General features: G+C 52.9%; 1 protein-coding gene across 3 annotated transcripts in view; it reads left to right on the top strand.

Annotated features, from left to right (window-relative positions):
- LOC140398096 (uncharacterized) overlaps positions 1-17,615 on the top strand; it is a 75,285-nt gene that overhangs the window by 32,645 nt on the left and 25,025 nt on the right. For all 3 annotated transcript variants that reach the window (XM_072486334.1, XM_072486333.1, XM_072486335.1), the window contains exons 9-10: positions 1,097-1,304; positions 4,073-4,216. In XM_072486334.1, coding sequence (XP_072342435.1) covers positions 1,097-1,304; positions 4,073-4,216 — 352 coding nt within the window. The remainder of the gene's footprint in view (positions 1-1,096; positions 1,305-4,072; positions 4,217-17,615) is intronic.

Raw genomic sequence — 17,615 nt, 5'->3', positions numbered from 1 at the left:
AAAAACTGGGCGGCGGGGGTAGGTTGGGCCGAAGGGCCTGTGTTCATGCTGTAAACCTCTATGACTCTGTGCAACCGGGGGGTGTTTGACTGTATTACAGTGCTATTAAAATACATGTTAAAACGCTTTATTCCATAAACCTAAGCTTATGTGGAGATTGTACAATTGAAGTCACTTGTTTCAAATGTCTGATCATTCAATTATTTTAGCGTGAAATTTCCACTTTGCTTTTCTATTGCTTAATTCAAATGATGAGAAATGTTTTTTTTTAGCGCATAGAACAGCTTTGATTTATCAAATGAAAACTGTGTAAAAGGAATCAATTTCTCTTGGAGATAATGTATATCCCACGGTTCAGCATGTCTTTATTAAACATAGCAAGAAGTCTTACAGGTTAAAGTCCAACAGGTTTATTAAACATCTTTGCCTCGACCTGCCAAGGGGCACACAGACTCCTGTGGAACATTGGCCATGACTTCCTGGAACAGGTTTCATGGATAATTCTCTTTATTTTCAGTGAGTGGTCAATGCTGGCAAAGCTGTTTAAAAAAGCCAAACTGCCTTGAAAAGGTGTCGGGGCGTCTCCTTGAATACTGTTCCCCTCACATTGTAGCTGATATAAATCTCTGGATAGACGAATCCCTCACATGACCATTCATCTCTTATTATCTCCTGCTGCTGTGGTGTCCTGGTATAATTTCACAAGCTGCTACTTGTGGGCAGCACGGTAGCCTTGTGGGTAGCACAATTGCTTCACAGCTCCAGGGTCCTAGGTTCGATTCCGGCTTGGGTCACTGTCTATGCGGAGTCTGCACATCCTCCCCGTGTGTGCGTGGGTTTCCTCCGGGTGCTCCGGTTTCCTCCCACAGTCCAAAGATGTGCAGGCTAGGTGGATTGGCCATGATAAATTGCCCTCAGTGTCCACAATTGCCCTTAGTGTTGGGTGGGGCTACTGGGTTATGGGGATAGGGTGGAGGTGTTGACCTTGGGTAGGGTGCTCTTTCCAAGAGCCGGTGCAGACTCGATGGGCCGAATGGCCTCCTTCTGCACTGTAAATTCTATGATAAATTCAATGATAAATACTTGTATCTTTCAGACAGATAGTTAAACTGGATGTATTGAAGCAGCAACCAGCTCTGTCAGTATTAGACACCCTCCTGGAGGAGATAGTCAGTGAGCTGACCTTGGGATTGATCCGAACGGTTGTTGAGGAGCTGGTCAGCAATCACCTGACCACCGCAGCCATCACCGAATCTCTGACGGAAGTAATGGCGGAGACGACTGAGCCAATGGTGGCACAGCTTGTGGGTATCACTGAATAACGTTGTTAGAGATTATTACATTTCCTGTTTAAATTGAAATTCATCTCACAATGATACCTTGATTTGTCCTGAATGATGGTGTATAAGAATCATTGACAGCCAAGCAACATGTTTGGTCTCGCTTTTATGACGCTGTCACAATAATACTTGGGATATTTCCCCCATGCACATTCAGTGTGTATGTTAAACTGTAGTAAAGGTAGCAGCAAACTTTGGGCATTATCCCAGGATCAGCTTTATTAAGCATCACCATGGTTCATGAGCCTGTTCAATATGGACAATTGCTCTACAGTTATATATCCCAAAACACTTTCGAGCTAATGAAGTGCAATCGCTTTTCCAATAGCGGGAAATGCAGCAGCCAATTTGCACAGAGCATGGTTTCACAAACAATGAGACAATGCTGCAGGAGAGAGCAATATTGGCCAGAACTCCTTGTTGTTTTTCACATAATGTCATGGGATTGCCTCCCATCCAAAGCACGGCACCACCAGCAATGCAGCACCCCATCAATATTGCACCATATATACTTACTGGGTGCGATTTTCAGCCGTGATCACTGTCCGAGAGAACGGCGACACAGGCCGAAATAACGGATAGAATTGGGAAAAACAATTCTCTCCAGAGAGAACACGTTTCCACAATTTTTCTCTCCCCTCGTCGGGCGGGAACCTCATTTAAATAGATTTGAATCAGTTTGAGAATTAACGGGCGTCCCCACCACATGATCCCCCCTCACTAAATACCCATGCCTCACCAACCTTATGTCACGGTTTGAGATCCGGAGAGAAAAGAGATCTGTGCAAGTGGAGAACTACACACCAGTTTTAGTCTGAGACTGACACTTTGCCAAATTCTGGTGAGATTCCACACACTATGGCAAACTTTTTCCCCCAACCTTGCCAACGCGACCCACGCTGGCTGACCTTAACGACACACACCACGTTTGCTTCTCTTTAATGTGAAAGGGGAACCTGCTTGATCCTCACAAGCTCATTCCAATCAAGTCCAAAGGAGGAGAGAGCAATGCGCATATCAGAGTTCAGCCAGTTCCTTTGTGCCGTCTTCATCTCTGTGGGAACGGAAAATCCAACCTTGTAGGCCGCCATGAATAATAATAATAATCTTTATTAGTGTCACAAGTAGGCTTATATTATCACTGCAATGAAGTTACTGTGAAAATCCCCTAGTCGCCACCGCGCCTGTTCGGGTATACAGAAGGAGAATTCACAATGTCCAATTCAAGCATGTCTTTCGGGATGTCTTTGGGAAGGGCTGTAGCAACAAAATGCTTCTTTTACTCAGCATTGGATACTCCTGGGAGATGCTACTCCAGAATGCTGACAGTCACATGGCGTTTGCTGTGTTTTTATTGTGTGTCACAGGTCAGTTACAGCAGCTTAGACTTTTCATTTGGAGTCAGCTGTAAATTAATAACTGACTCTGGGGACACAACCTCAAAAAATAATTTTTCACCCACCACTTCACTTTCAAAATCTGAAATTGCCTCTCTTTTGCAAGTACTTCCCTGCGTATTACACACAGACTCTACATCTTTATCTGCATTGGCACATCTGACAAACCATACCTCAATATGTTTCACTGTTGGGGCTGTTTAGCACAGGGCTAAATCGCTGGCTTTGAAAGCAGACCAAGGCAGGCCAGCAGCACGGTTCAATTCCTGTACCAGCCTCCCCGAACAGGCGCCGGAATGTGGCAACTAGGGGCTTTTCACAGTAACTTCATTTGAAGCCTACTTGTGACAATAAGCGATTTTCATTTTTAATTTCAATAAATCATCTCTGTTTTGTTCCTGAGTTAAGTTTCTCCTCAGCTGCAGGCTGTTCACCAGAGGCCCTGGGGCTCTGTACAGAGCTAACACTAGCACTGCCTTGTCCTGCCTCAAACTCTCCCACGATGCTCTCCAGCAGATTCAGGTGTGAGAACCTGGCCTGTAGGTACTCTGCCTATTTGTGTCTGGTCGTTTATTCCTTGTAATAAAAGAATCCACCTTTCACAGTCTTGCCTTGCTTGCCAGCAGGTAGAAAATGGAAGAAGCTCTCCGTGATTTGACACCAAAAGCACGTATGTACAGGGTGCTTGATGTCAAGTGTACATGCAGAGCACGTGACTTGCTCGCTGCTGCCGCTTATGGTTGGAAGACAGCACACAGCCTATTTAATTCATATTTAAAAGCTGGTAGTGGCCGCCATTCTCAATTTAAATGTCAGTAATGGCCATTGGGCACTTCTCCCGGGACAACCCCGGGAACACCGTGACCGATCGCTCTGCCACCCTCCCGACACCTGTGGGTCGCGACCTGCACTTTGAAAGACCCTGATATTTGGTATATGGATATTTCAGTGGTGTACATGCTCATGTCTCCAGACTGGAGCTCGAGCCAGTCACCTCTGCTTCAGTGGTGAGAAGGTTACCAAGGCTGATACTGAAACATTTCCTGGCACTGTTTGCAGGAGGAGGAATTCTCCTTCGCCTCCTTCCTCCACCCAAAATTCTCAAACAGTAGAACTGTCTGTTCATACATTGCAGCCTGCGGGGATGTCGCGGATGCAGAATGGCTACAGAGTCTTCCTACAGAATAATAGCCACTGCACTTCACAGTATATCATCGTATTGAAGCTCTTTGAAACACTATGACTCCATTTCTGAGTAGCTTGATTCCTTGTTCACTGTGTAAATCTGTTCTGGGGTGTTCCTAAGAATTTATAATTGTGTTTTTAACCTGATAGGTGAAAGAAGCTGTAAGTGAGGCGTTGCTCCAGGAAATCCTACAGGAAGAAATGCTGACAGAGGTAGTGGATGAGGAAATGAGGAATGTTGCAATGTTACTGCTGAGTGATTACGACACTGAGATATCTGAGCAGCAGCAGGCAGTAAGTGAGAAACCAGAGAATTGTCTCTTGATCACAATGATTGTTTGTATCACATTGAAATGACTAATGTAAAAGTATTTATAAAAACGTTATACAGAGGGCAGGATTCTGTGAGCCTGAGGCTAAGTGTTGGCGTTTCTTGACGGTGTTGACACGGCCTCAGGATCAGCAATTTTGGCCACTACAGGGGGCCAGCACGGCACTGGAGCGGTTCTCGCCGCTCCAGCTGCTGATCCGGGCGTGAACTGGGCATCGCGGGATCCACGCATGCACAGTGGCACTGGCGCCAACGCGCACATGCGCAGTGGCTCCCTTCAACGTGCCGGCCCCGACGCAGCATGGCGCAGGACTACAGGGGCCGACGCGGAGGAAAGGAGGCCCCCAGCCAGAGAGGCCGGCCCGCCGACCGGTGGTTCCCGATCGCAGGCCAGGCCACATCGGAGGCCTCCCCCGGGGTCACACCCCCCCTCCCCACCCCACAGGCCGCCCCCCCGACCCTTCCACGCCGAGTTCCCGCCGGCTGAGAGCAGGTGTGGACGGCGCCGGCGGGACTCGGCCCATCCCGGGCCAGCAGTGTAGAGCGGCCCCCGGCCGGAGCTGCGCCAACCACGCCGGCGCCGATTCTCCGCTCTGCGGCCAGCGGCATGGCGCGATTCGCGCCGCTCGCGGGGATTCTCCGGTCGGGCTGAGAGAATCCCACCCAGTGTACTGCTGCTCGATTGTGGGCACGCGGTCAGCCTGGTTTCGCACTGGACTGACTACACAGTCATAGCGGTCAGCCTGGTTTCGCACTGGACTGACTACACAGTCATAGCGGTCAGCCTGGTTTCGCACTGGACTGACTACACAGTCATAGCGGTCAGCCTGGTTTCGCACTGGACTGACTACACAGTCATAGCGGTCAGCCTGGTTTCGCACTGGACTGACTACACAGTCATAGCGGTCAGCCTGGTTTCGCACTGGACTGACTACACAGTCATAGCGGTCAGCCTGGTTTCGCACTGGACTGACTACACAGTCATAGCGGTCAGCCTGGTTTCGCACTGGACTGACTACACAGTCATAGCGGTCAGCCTGGTTTCGCACTGGACTGACTACAGTCATAGCGGTCAGCCTGGTCTCGCACTGGACTGACTACACAGTCATAGCGGTCAGCCTGGTTTCGCACTGGACTGACTACACAGTCATAGCGGTCAGCCTGGTTTCGCACTGGACTGACTACACAGTCATAGCGGTCAGCCTGGTTTCGCACTGGACTACACAGTCATAGCGGTCAGCCTGGTTTCGCACTGGACTGACTACACAGTCATAGCGGTCAGCCTGGTTTCGCACTGGACTACACAGTCATAGCGGTCAGCCTGGTTTCGCACTGGACTGACTACACAGTCATAGCGGTCAGCCTGGTTTCGCACTGGACTGACTACACAGTCATAGCGGTCAGCCTGGTTTCGCACTGGACTACACAGTCATAGCGGTCAGCCTGGTCTCGCACTGGACTGACTACACAGTCATAGCGGTCAGCCTGGTTTCGCACTGGACTGACTACACAGTCATAGCGGTCAGCCTGGTCTCGCACTGGACTGACTACACAGTCATAGCGGTCAGCCTGGTTTCGCACTGGACTGACTACACAGTCAGCGGTCAGCCTGGTTTCGCACTGGACTACACAGTCATAGCGGTCAGCCTGGTTTCGCACTGGACTACACAGTCATAGCGGTCAGCCTGGTTTCGCACTGGACTGACTACACAGTCATAGCGGTCAGCCTGGTTTCGCACTGGACTGACTACACAGTCATAGCGGTCAGCCTGGTTTCGCACTGGACTGACTACACAGTCATAGCGGTCAGCCTGGTTTCACACTGGACTGATTACACAGTCATAGCGGTCAGCCTGGTTTCGCACTGGACTGACTACAGTCATAGCGGTCAGCCTGGTCTCGCACTGGACTGACTACACAGTCATAGCGGTCAGCCTGGTTTTGCACTGGACTGACTACACAGTCATAGCGGTCAGCCTGGTTTCGCACTGGACTGACTACACAGTCATAGCGGTCAGCCTGGTTTCGCACTGGACTACACAGTCATAGCGGTCAGCCTGGTTTCGCACTGGACTGACTACACAGTCATAGCGGTCAGCCTGGTTTCGCACTGGACTACACAGTCATAGCGGTCAGCCTGGTTTCGCACTGGACTGACTACACAGTCATAGCGGTCAGCCTGGTTTCGCACTGGACTGACTACACAGTCATAGCGGTCAGCCTGGTTTCGCACTGGACTACACAGTCATAGCGGTCAGCCTGGTCTCGCACTGGACTGACTACACAGTCATAGCGGTCAGCCTGGTTTCGCACTGGACTGACTACACAGTCATAGCGGTCAGCCTGGTCTCGCACTGGACTGACTACACAGTCATAGCGGTCAGCCTGGTTTCGCACTGGACTGACTACACAGTCAGCGGTCAGCCTGGTTTCGCACTGGACTACACAGTCATAGCGGTCAGCCTGGTTTCGCACTGGACTACACAGTCATAGCGGTCAGCCTGGTTTCGCACTGGACTGACTACACAGTCATAGCGGTCAGCCTGGTTTCGCACTGGACTGACTACACAGTCATAGCGGTCAGCCCGGTTTCGCACTGGACTGACTACACAGTCATAGCGGTCAGCCTGGTTTCGCACTGGACTGACTACACAGTCATAGCGGTCAGCCTGGTTTCACACTGGACTGATTACACAGTCATAGCGGTCAGCCTGGTTTCGCACTGGACTGACTACAGTCATAGCGGTCAGCCTGGTCTCGCACTGGACTGACTACACAGTCATAGCGGTCAGCCTGGTTTTGCACTGGACTGACTACACAGTCATAGCGGTCAGCCTGGTTTCGCACTGGACTGACTACACAGTCATAGCGGTCAGCCTGGTTTCGCACTGGACTACACAGTCATAGCGGTCAGCCTGGTTTCGCACTGGACTGACTACACAGTCATAGCGGTCAGCCTGGTTTCGCACTGGACTACACAGTCATAGCGGTCAGCCTGGTTTCGCACTGGACTGACTACACAGTCATAGCGGTCAGCCTGGTTTCGCACTGGACTGACTACACAGTCATAGCGGTCAGCCTGGTTTCGCACTGGACTACACAGTCATAGCGGTCAGCCTGGTCTCGCACTGGACTGACTACACAGTCATAGCGGTCAGCCTGGTTTCGCACTGGACTGACTACACAGTCATAGCGGTCAGCCTGGTCTCGCACTGGACTGACTACACAGTCATAGCGGTCAGCCTGGTTTCGCACTGGACTGACTACACAGTCATAGCGGTCAGCCTGGTTTCGCACTGGACTGACTGCACAGTCATAGCGGTCAGCCTGGTTTCGCACTGGACTGACTGCACAGTCATAGCGGTCAGCCTGGTTTCGCACTGGACTGACTGCACAGTCATAGCGGTCAGCCTGGTTTCGCACTGGACTGACTACACAGTCATAGCGGTCAGCCTGGTTTCGCACTGGACTGACTGCACAGTCATAGCGGTCAGCCTGGTTTCGCACTGGACTGACTACACAGTCATAGCGGTCAGCCTGGTTTCTCACTGGACTACACAGTCATAGCGGTCAGCCTGGTTTCGCACTGGACTGACTACAGTCATAGCGGTCAGCCTGGTTTCGCACTGGACTGACTACACAGTCATAGCGGTCAGCCTGGTTTCGCACTGGACTGACTACACAGTCATAGCGGTCAGCCTGGTTTCGCACTGGACTGACTACACAGTCATAGCGGTCAGCCTGGTTTCGCACTGGACTGACTACAGTCATAGCGGTCAGCCTGGTTTCGCACTGGACTACACAGTCATAGCGGTCAGCCTGGTTTCGCACTGGACTGACTACACAGTCATAGCGGTCAGCCTGGTTTCGCACTGGACTGACTACAGTCATAGCGGTCAGCCTGGTTTCGCACTGGACTGACTACACAGTCATAGCGGTCAGCCTGGTTTCGCACTGGACTGACTACACAGTCATAGCGGTCAGCCTGGTTTCGCACTGGACTACACAGTCATAGCGGTCAGCCTGGTTTCGCACTGGACTGACTACACAGTCATAGCGGTCAGCCTGGTTTCGCACTGGACTACACAGTCATAGCGGTCAGCCTGGTTTCGCACTGGACTGACTACACAGTCATAGCGGTCAGCCTGGTTTCGCACTGGACTGACTACACAGTCATAGCGGTCAGCCTGGTTTCGCACTGGACTGACTACACAGTCATAGCGGTCAGCCTGGTTTCGCACTGGACTGACTACACAGTCATAGCGGTCAGCCTGGTTTCGCACTGGACTGACTACACAGTCATAGCGGTCAGCCTGGTTTCGCACTGGACTGACTACACAGTCATAGCGGTCAGCCTGGTTTCGCACTGGACTGACTACACAGTCATAGCGGTCAGCCTGGTTTCGCACTGGACTACAAAGTCATAGCGGTCAGCCTGGTTTCGCACTGGACTGACTACACAGTCATAGCGGTCAGCCTGGTTTCGCACTGGACTGACTACACAGTCATAGCGGTCAGCCTGGTTTCGCACTGGACTGACTACACAGTCATAGCGGTCAGCCTGGTTTCGCACTGGACTGACTACACAGTCATAGCGGTCAGCCTGGTTTCGCACTGGACTGACTACACAGTCATAGCGGTCAGCCTGGTTTCGCACTGGACTACAAAGTCATAGCGGTCAGCCTGGTTTCGCACTGGACTGACTACACAGTCATAGCGGTCAGCCTGGTTTCGCACTGGACTGACTACACAGTCATAGCGGTCAGCCTGGTTTCGCACTGGACTGACTACACAGTCATAGCGGTCAGCCTGGTTTCGCACTGGACTACACAGTCATAGCGGTCAGCCTGGTTTCGCACTGGACTGACTACACAGTCATAGCGGTCAGCCTGGTTTCGCACTGGACTGACTACACAGTCATAGCGGTCAGCCTGGTTTCGCACTGGACTACACAGTCATAGCGGTCAGCCTGGTTTCGCACTGGACTACACAGTCATAGCGGTCAGCCTGGTTTCGCACTGGACTGACTACACAGTCATAGCGGTCAGCCTGGTTTCGCACTGGACTGACTACACAGTCAGCGGTCAGCCTGGTTTCGCACTGGACTACACAGTCATAGCGGTCAGCCTGGTTTCGCACTGGACTACACAGTCATAGCGGTCAGCCTGGTTTCGCACTGGACTGACTACACAGTCATAGCGGTCAGCCTGGTTTCGCACTGGACTGACTACACAGTCATAGCGGTCAGCCTGGTTTCGCACTGGACTGACTACACAGTCATAGCGGTCAGCCTGGTTTCGCACTGGACTGACTACACAGTCATAGCGGTCAGCCTGGTTTCGCACTGGACTGACTACACAGTCATAGCGGTCAGCCTGGTTTCGCACTGGACTGACTACAGTCATAGCGGTCAGCCTGGTCTCGCACTGGACTGACTACACAGTCATAGCGGTCAGCCTGGTTTCGCACTGGACTGACTACACAGTCATAGCGGTCAGCCTGGTTTCGCACTGGACTGACTACACAGTCATAGCGGTCAGCCTGGTTTCGCACTGGACTACACAGTCATAGCGGTCAGCCTGGTTTCGCACTGGACTGACTACACAGTCATAGCGGTCAGCCTGGTTTCGCACTGGACTACACAGTCATAGCGGTCAGCCTGGTTTCGCACTGGACTGACTACACAGTCATAGCGGTCAGCCTGGTTTCGCACTGGACTACACAGTCATAGCGGTCAGCCTGGTCTCGCACTGGACTGACTACACAGTCATAGCGGTCAGCCTGGTTTCGCACTGGACTGACTACACAGTCATAGCGGTCAGCCTGGTCTCGCACTGGACTGACTACACAGTCATAGCGGTCAGCCTGGTTTCGCACTGGACTGACTACACAGTCATAGCGGTCAGCCTGGTTTCGCACTGGACTGACTGCACAGTCATAGCGGTCAGCCTGGTTTCGCACTGGACTGACTGCACAGTCATAGCGGTCAGCCTGGTTTCGCACTGGACTGACTACACAGTCATAGCGGTCAGCCTGGTTTCGCACTGGACTGACTGCACAGTCATAGCGGTCAGCCTGGTTTCGCACTGGACTGACTACACAGTCATAGCGGTCAGCCTGGTTTCACACTGGACTGACTACACAGTCATAGCGGTCAGCCTGGTTTCTCACTGGACTACACAGTCATAGCGGTCAGCCTGGTTTCGCACTGGACTGACTACAGTCATAGCGGTCAGCCTGGTTTCGCACTGGACTGACTACACAGTCATAGCGGTCAGCCTGGTTTCGCACTGGACTGACTACACAGTCATAACGGTCAGCCTGGTTTCGCACTGGACTGACTACACAGTCATAGCGGTCAGCCTGGTTTCGCACTGGACTGACTACAGTCATAGCGGTCAGCCTGGTTTCGCACTGGACTACACAGTCATAGCGGTCAGCCTGGTTTCGCACTGGACTGACTACACAGTCATAGCGGTCAGCCTGGTTTCGCACTGGACTGACTACAGTCATAGCGGTCAGCCTGGTTTCGCACTGGACTGACTACACAGTCATAGCGGTCAGCCTGGTTTCGCACTGGACTGACTACACAGTCATAGCGGTCAGCCTGGTTTCGCACTGGACTACACAGTCATAGCGGTCAGCCTGGTTTCGCACTGGACTGACTACACAGTCATAGCGGTCAGCCTGGTTTCGCACTGGACTACACAGTCATAGCGGTCAGCCTGGTTTCGCACTGGACTGACTACACAGTCATAGCGGTCAGCCTGGTTTCGCACTGGACTGACTACACAGTCATAGCGGTCAGCCTGGTTTCGCACTGGACTGACTACACAGTCATAGCGGTCAGCCTGGTTTCGCACTGGACTGACTACACAGTCATAGCGGTCAGCCTGGTTTCGCACTGGACTGACTACACAGTCATAGCGGTCAGCCTGGTTTCGCACTGGACTGACTACACAGTCATAGCGGTCAGCCTGGTTTCGCACTGGACTGACTACACAGTCATAGCGGTCAGCCTGGTTTCGCACTGGACTACAAAGTCATAGCGGTCAGCCTGGTTTCGCACTGGACTGACTACAGTCATAGCGGTCAGCCTGGTTTCGCACTGGACTACACAGTCATAGCGGTCAGCCTGGTTTCGCACTGGACTGACTACACAGTCATAGCGGTCAGCCTGGTTTCGCACTGGACTGACTACAGTCATAGCGGTCAGCCTGGTTTCGCACTGGACTGACTACACAGTCATAGCGGTCAGCCTGGTTTCGCACTGGACTGACTACACAGTCATAGCGGTCAGCCTGGTTTCGCACTGGACTACACAGTCATAGCGGTCAGCCTGGTTTCGCACTGGACTGACTACACAGTCATAGCGGTCAGCCTGGTTTCGCACTGGACTACACAGTCATAGCGGTCAGCCTGGTTTCGCACTGGACTGACTACACAGTCATAGCGGTCAGCCTGGTTTCGCACTGGACTGACTACACAGTCATAGCGGTCAGCCTGGTTTCGCACTGGACTGACTACACAGTCATAGCGGTCAGCCTGGTTTCGCACTGGACTGACTACACAGTCATAGCGGTCAGCCTGGTTTCGCACTGGACTGACTACACAGTCATAGCGGTCAGCCTGGTTTCGCACTGGACTGACTACACAGTCATAGCGGTCAGCCTGGTTTCGCACTGGACTGACTACACAGTCATAGCGGTCAGCCTGGTTTCGCACTGGACTACAAAGTCATAGCGGTCAGCCTGGTTTCGCACTGGACTGACTACACAGTCATAGCGGTCAGCCTGGTTTCGCACTGGACTGACTACACAGTCATAGCGGTCAGCCTGGTTTCGCACTGGACTGACTACACAGTCATAGCGGTCAGCCTGGTTTCGCACTGGACTACACAGTCATAGCGGTCAGCCTGGTTTCGCACTGGACTGACTACACAGTCATAGCGGTCAGCCTGGTTTCGCACTGGACTGACTACACAGTCATAGCGGTCAGCCTGGTTTCGCACTGGACTACACAGTCATAGCGGTCAGCCTGGTTTCGCACTGGACTACACAGTCATAGCGGTCAGCCTGGTTTCGCACTGGACTGACTACACAATCATAGCGGTCAGCCTGGTTTCGCACTGGACTGACTACACAGTCATAGCGGTCAGCCTGGTTTCGCACTGGACTGACTACACAGTCATAGCGGTCAGCCTGGTTTCGCACTGGACTGACTACACAGTCATAGCGGTCAGCCTGGTTTCGCACTGGACTGACTACACAGTCATAGCGGTCAGCCTGGTTTCGCACTGGACTACACAGTCATAGCGGTCAGCCTGGTTTCGCACTGGACTGACTACACAGTCATAGCGGTCAGCCTGGTTTCGCACTGGACTGACTACACAGTCATAGCGGTCAGCCTGGTTTCGCACTGGACTACACAGTCATAGCGGTCAGCCTGGTTTCGCACTGGACTGACTACACAGTCATAGCGGTCAGCCTGGTTTCGCACTGGACTGACTACACAGTCATAGCGGTCAGCCTGGTTTCGCACTGGACTACACAGTCATAGCGGTCAGCCTGGTTTCGCACTGGACTGACTACACAGTCATAGCGGTCAGCCTGGTTTCGCAATTGACTACACAGTCATAGCGGTCAGCCTGGTTTCGCACTGGACTGACTACACAGTCATAGCGGTCAGCCTGGTTTCGCACTGGACTGACTACACAGTCATAGCGGTCAGCCTGGTTTCGCACTGGACTGACTACACAGTCATAGCGGTCAGCCTGGTTTCGCACTGGACTGACTACACAGTCATAGCGGTCAGCCTGGTTTCGCACTGGTCTACACAGTCAGCGGTCAGCCTGGTTTCGCACTGGACTGACTACACAGTCATAGCGGTCAGCCTGGTTTCGCACTGGACTGACTACACAGTCATAGCGGTCAGCCTGGTTTCGCACTGGACTGACTACACAGTCATAGCGGTCAGCCTGGTTTCGCACTGGACTACACAGTCAGCGGTCAGCCTGGTTTTCGCACTGGACTACACAGTCATAGCGGTCAGCCTGGTTTCTCACTGGACTGACTACACAGTCATAGCGGTCAGCCTGGTTTCGCACTGGACTGACTACACAGTCATAGCGGTCAGCCTGGTTTCTCACTGGACTACACAGTCATAGCGGTCAGCCTGGTTTCTCACTGGACTGACTACACAGTCATAGCGGTCAGCCTGGTTTCGCACTGGACTACACAGTCATAGCGGTCAGCCTGGTTTCGCACTGGACTGACTACACAGTCATAGCGGTCAGCCTGGTTTCGCACTGGACTACACAGTCATAGCGGTCAGCCTGGTTTCGCACTGGACTGACTACACAGTCATAGCGGTCAGCCTGGTTTCGCACTGGACTACACAGTCATAGCGGTCAGCCTGGTTTCGCACTGGACTGACTACACAGTCATAGCGGTCAACCTGGTTTCACACTGGACTGACTACACAGTCATAGCGGTCAGCCTGGTTTCGCACTGGACTACACAGTCATAGCGGTCAACCTGGTTTCACACTGGACTGACTACACAGTCATAGCGGTCAGCCTGGTTTCGCACTGGACTACACAGTCATAGCGGTCAGCCTGGTTTCGCACTGGACAACACAGTCATAGCGGTCAGCCTGGTTTCTCACTGGACTGACTACACAGTCATAGCGGTCAGCCTGGTTTCTCACTGGACTACACAGTCATAGCGGTCAGCCTGGTTTCGCACTGGACTGACTACACAGTCATAGCGGTCAACCTGGTTTCACACTGGACTGACTACACAGTCATAGCGGTCAGCCTGGTTTCGCACTGGACTGACTGCACAGTCATAGCGGTCAGCCTGGTTTCGCACTGGACTGACTGCACAGTCATAGCGGTCAGCCTGGTTTCGCACTGGACTGACTACACAGTCATAGCGGTCAGCCTGGTTTCGCACTGGACTGACTGCACAGTCATAGCGGTCAGCCTGGTTTCGCACTGGACTGACTACACAGTCATAGCGGTCAGCCTGGTTTCACACTGGACTGACTACACAGTCATAGCGGTCAGCCTGGTTTCTCACTGGACTACACAGTCATAGCGGTCAGCCTGGTTTCGCACTGGACTGACTACAGTCATAGCGGTCAGCCTGGTTTCGCACTGGACTGACTACACAGTCATAGCGGTCAGCCTGGTTTCGCACTGGACTGACTACACAGTCATAGCGGTCAGCCTGGTTTCGCACTGGACTGACTACACAGTCATAGCGGTCAGCCTGGTTTCGCACTGGACTGACTACAGTCATAGCGGTCAGCCTGGTTTCGCACTGGACTACACAGTCATAGCGGTCAGCCTGGTTTCGCACTGGACTGACTACACAGTCATAGCGGTCAGCCTGGTTTCGCACTGGACTGACTACAGTCATAGCGGTCAGCCTGGTTTCGCACTGGACTGACTACACAGTCATAGCGGTCAGCCTGGTTTCACACTGGACTGACTACACAGTCATAGCGGTCAGCCTGGTTTCGCACTGGACTACACAGTCATAGCGGTCAGCCTGGTTTCGCACTGGACTGACTACACAGTCATAGCGGTCAGCCTGGTTTCGCACTGGACTACACAGTCATAGCGGTCAGCCTGGTTTCGCACTGGACTGACTACACAGTCATAGCGGTCAGCCTGGTTTCGCACTGGACTGACTACACAGTCATAGCGGTCAGCCTGGTTTCGCACTGGACTGACTACACAGTCATAGCGGTCAGCCTGGTTTCGCACTGGACTGACTACACAGTCATAGCGGTCAGCCTGGTTTCGCACTGGACTGACTACACAGTCATAGCGGTCAGCCTGGTTTCGCACTGGACTGACTACACAGTCATAGCGGTCAGCCTGGTTTCGCACTGGACTGACTACACAGTCACAGCGGTCAGCCTGGTTTCGCACTGGACTACAAAGTCATAGCGGTCAGCCTGGTTTCGCACTGGACTGACTACACAGTCATAGCGGTCAGCCTGGTTTCGCACTGGACTGACTACACAGTCATAGCGGTCAGCCTGGTTTCGCACTGGACTGACTACACAGTCATAGCGGTCAGCCTGGTTTCGCACTGGACTGACTACACAGTCATAGCGGTCAGCCTGGTTTCGCACTGGACTACACAGTCATAGCGGTCAGCCTGGTTTCGCACTGGACTGACTACACAGTCATAGCGGTCAGCCTGGTTTCGCACTGGACTGACTACACAGTCATAGCGGTCAGCCTGGTTTCGCACTGGACTACACAGTCATAGCGGTCAGCCTGGTTTCGCACTGGACTGACTACACAGTCATAGCGGTCAGCCTGGTTTCGCACTGGACTGACTACACAGTCATAGCGGTCAGCCTGGTTTCGCACTGGACTACACAGTCATAGCGGTCAGCCTGGTTTCGCACTGGACTGACTACACAGTCATAGCGGTCAGCCTGGTTTCGCACTGGACTACACAGTCATAGCGGTCAGCCTGGTTTCGCACTGGACTGACTACACAGTCATAGCGGTCAGCCTGGTTTCGCACTGGACTGACTACACAGTCATAGCGGTCAGCCTGGTTTCGCACTGGACTGACTACACAGTCATAGCGGTCAGCCTGGTTTCGCACTGGACTGACTACACAGTCATAGCGGTCAGCCTGGTTTCGCACTGGTCTACACAGTCAGCGGTCAGCCTGGTTTCGCACTGGACTGACTACACAGTCATAGCGGTCAGCCTGGTTTCGCACTGGACTGACTACACAGTCATAGCGGTCAGCCTGGTTTCGCAATGGACTGACTACACAGTCATAGCGGTCAGCCTGGTTTCGCACTGGACTGCACAGTCAGCGGTCAGCCTGGTTTTCGCACTGGACTACACAGTCATAGCGGTCAGCCTGGTTTCTCACTGGACTGACTACACAGTCATAGCGGTCAGCCTGGTTTCGCACTGGACTGACTACACAGTCATAGCGGTCAGCCTGGTTTCTCACTGGACTACACAGTCATAGCGGTCAGCCTGGTTTCTCACTGGACTGACTACACAGTCATAGCGGTCAGCCTGGTTTCGCACTGGACTACACAGTCATAGCGGTCAGCCTGGTTTCGCACTGGACTGACTACACAGTCATAGCGGTCAGCCTGGTTTCGCACTGGACTACACAGTCATAGCGGTCAGCCTGGTTTCGCACTGGACTGACTACACAGTCATAGCGGTCAGCCTGGTTTCGCACTGGACTACACAGTCATAGCGGTCAGCCTGGTTTCGCACTGGACTGACTACACAGTCATAGCGGTCAACCTGGTTTCACACTGGACTGACTACACAGTCATAGCGGTCAGCCTGGTTTCGCACTGGACTACACAGTCATAGCGGTCAACCTGGTTTCACACTGGACTGACTACACAGTCATAGCGGTCAGCCTGGTTTCGCACTGGACTACACAGTCATAGCGGTCAGCCTGGTTTCGCACTGGACAACACAGTCATAGCGGTCAGCCTGGTTTCTCACTGGACTGACTACACAGTCATAGCGGTCAGCCTGGTTTCTCACTGGACTACACAGTCATAGCGGTCAGCCTGGTTTCGCACTGGACTGACTACACAGTCATAGCGGTCAACCTGGTTTCACACTGGACTGACTACACAGTCATAGCGGTCAGCCTGGTTTCGCACTGGACTGACTGCACAGTCATAGCGGTCAGCCTGGTTTCGCACTGGACTGACTGCACAGTCATAGCGGTCAGCCTGGTTTCGCACTGGACTGACTACACAGTCATAGCGGTCAGCCTGGTTTCACACTGGACTGACTACACAGTCATAGCGGTCAGCCTGGTTTTGCACTGGACTGACTACACAGTCATAGCGGTCAGCCTGGTTTCACACTGGACTGACTACACAGTCATAGCGGTCAGCCTGGTTTCTCACTGGACTACACAGTCATAGCGGTCAGCCTGGTTTCGCACTGGACTGACTACAGTCATAGCGGTCAGCCTGGTTTCGCACTGGACTGACTACACAGTCATAGCGGTCAGCCTGGTTTCGCACTGGACTGACTACACAGTCATAGCGGTCAGCCTGGTTTCGCACTGGACTGACTACACAGTCATAGCGGTCAGCCTGGTTTCGCACTGGACTGACTACAGTCATAGCGGTCAGCCTGGTTTCGCACTGGACTACACAGTCATAGCGGTCAGCCTGGTTTCGCACTGGACTGACTACACAGTCATAGCGGTCAGCCTGGTTTCGCACTGGACTGACTACAGTCATAGCGGTCAGCCTGGTTTCGCACTGGACTGACTACACAGTCATAGCGGTCAGCCTGGTTTCACACTGGACTGACTACACAGTCATAGC

The sequence above is a fragment of the Scyliorhinus torazame genome, chromosome 21 (genome assembly GCF_047496885.1).
Source record: "Scyliorhinus torazame isolate Kashiwa2021f chromosome 21, sScyTor2.1, whole genome shotgun sequence".
NCBI lineage: Eukaryota > Metazoa > Chordata > Chondrichthyes > Carcharhiniformes > Scyliorhinidae > Scyliorhinus > Scyliorhinus torazame.
This window is presented reverse-complemented; position numbering and strand designations above follow the sequence as displayed.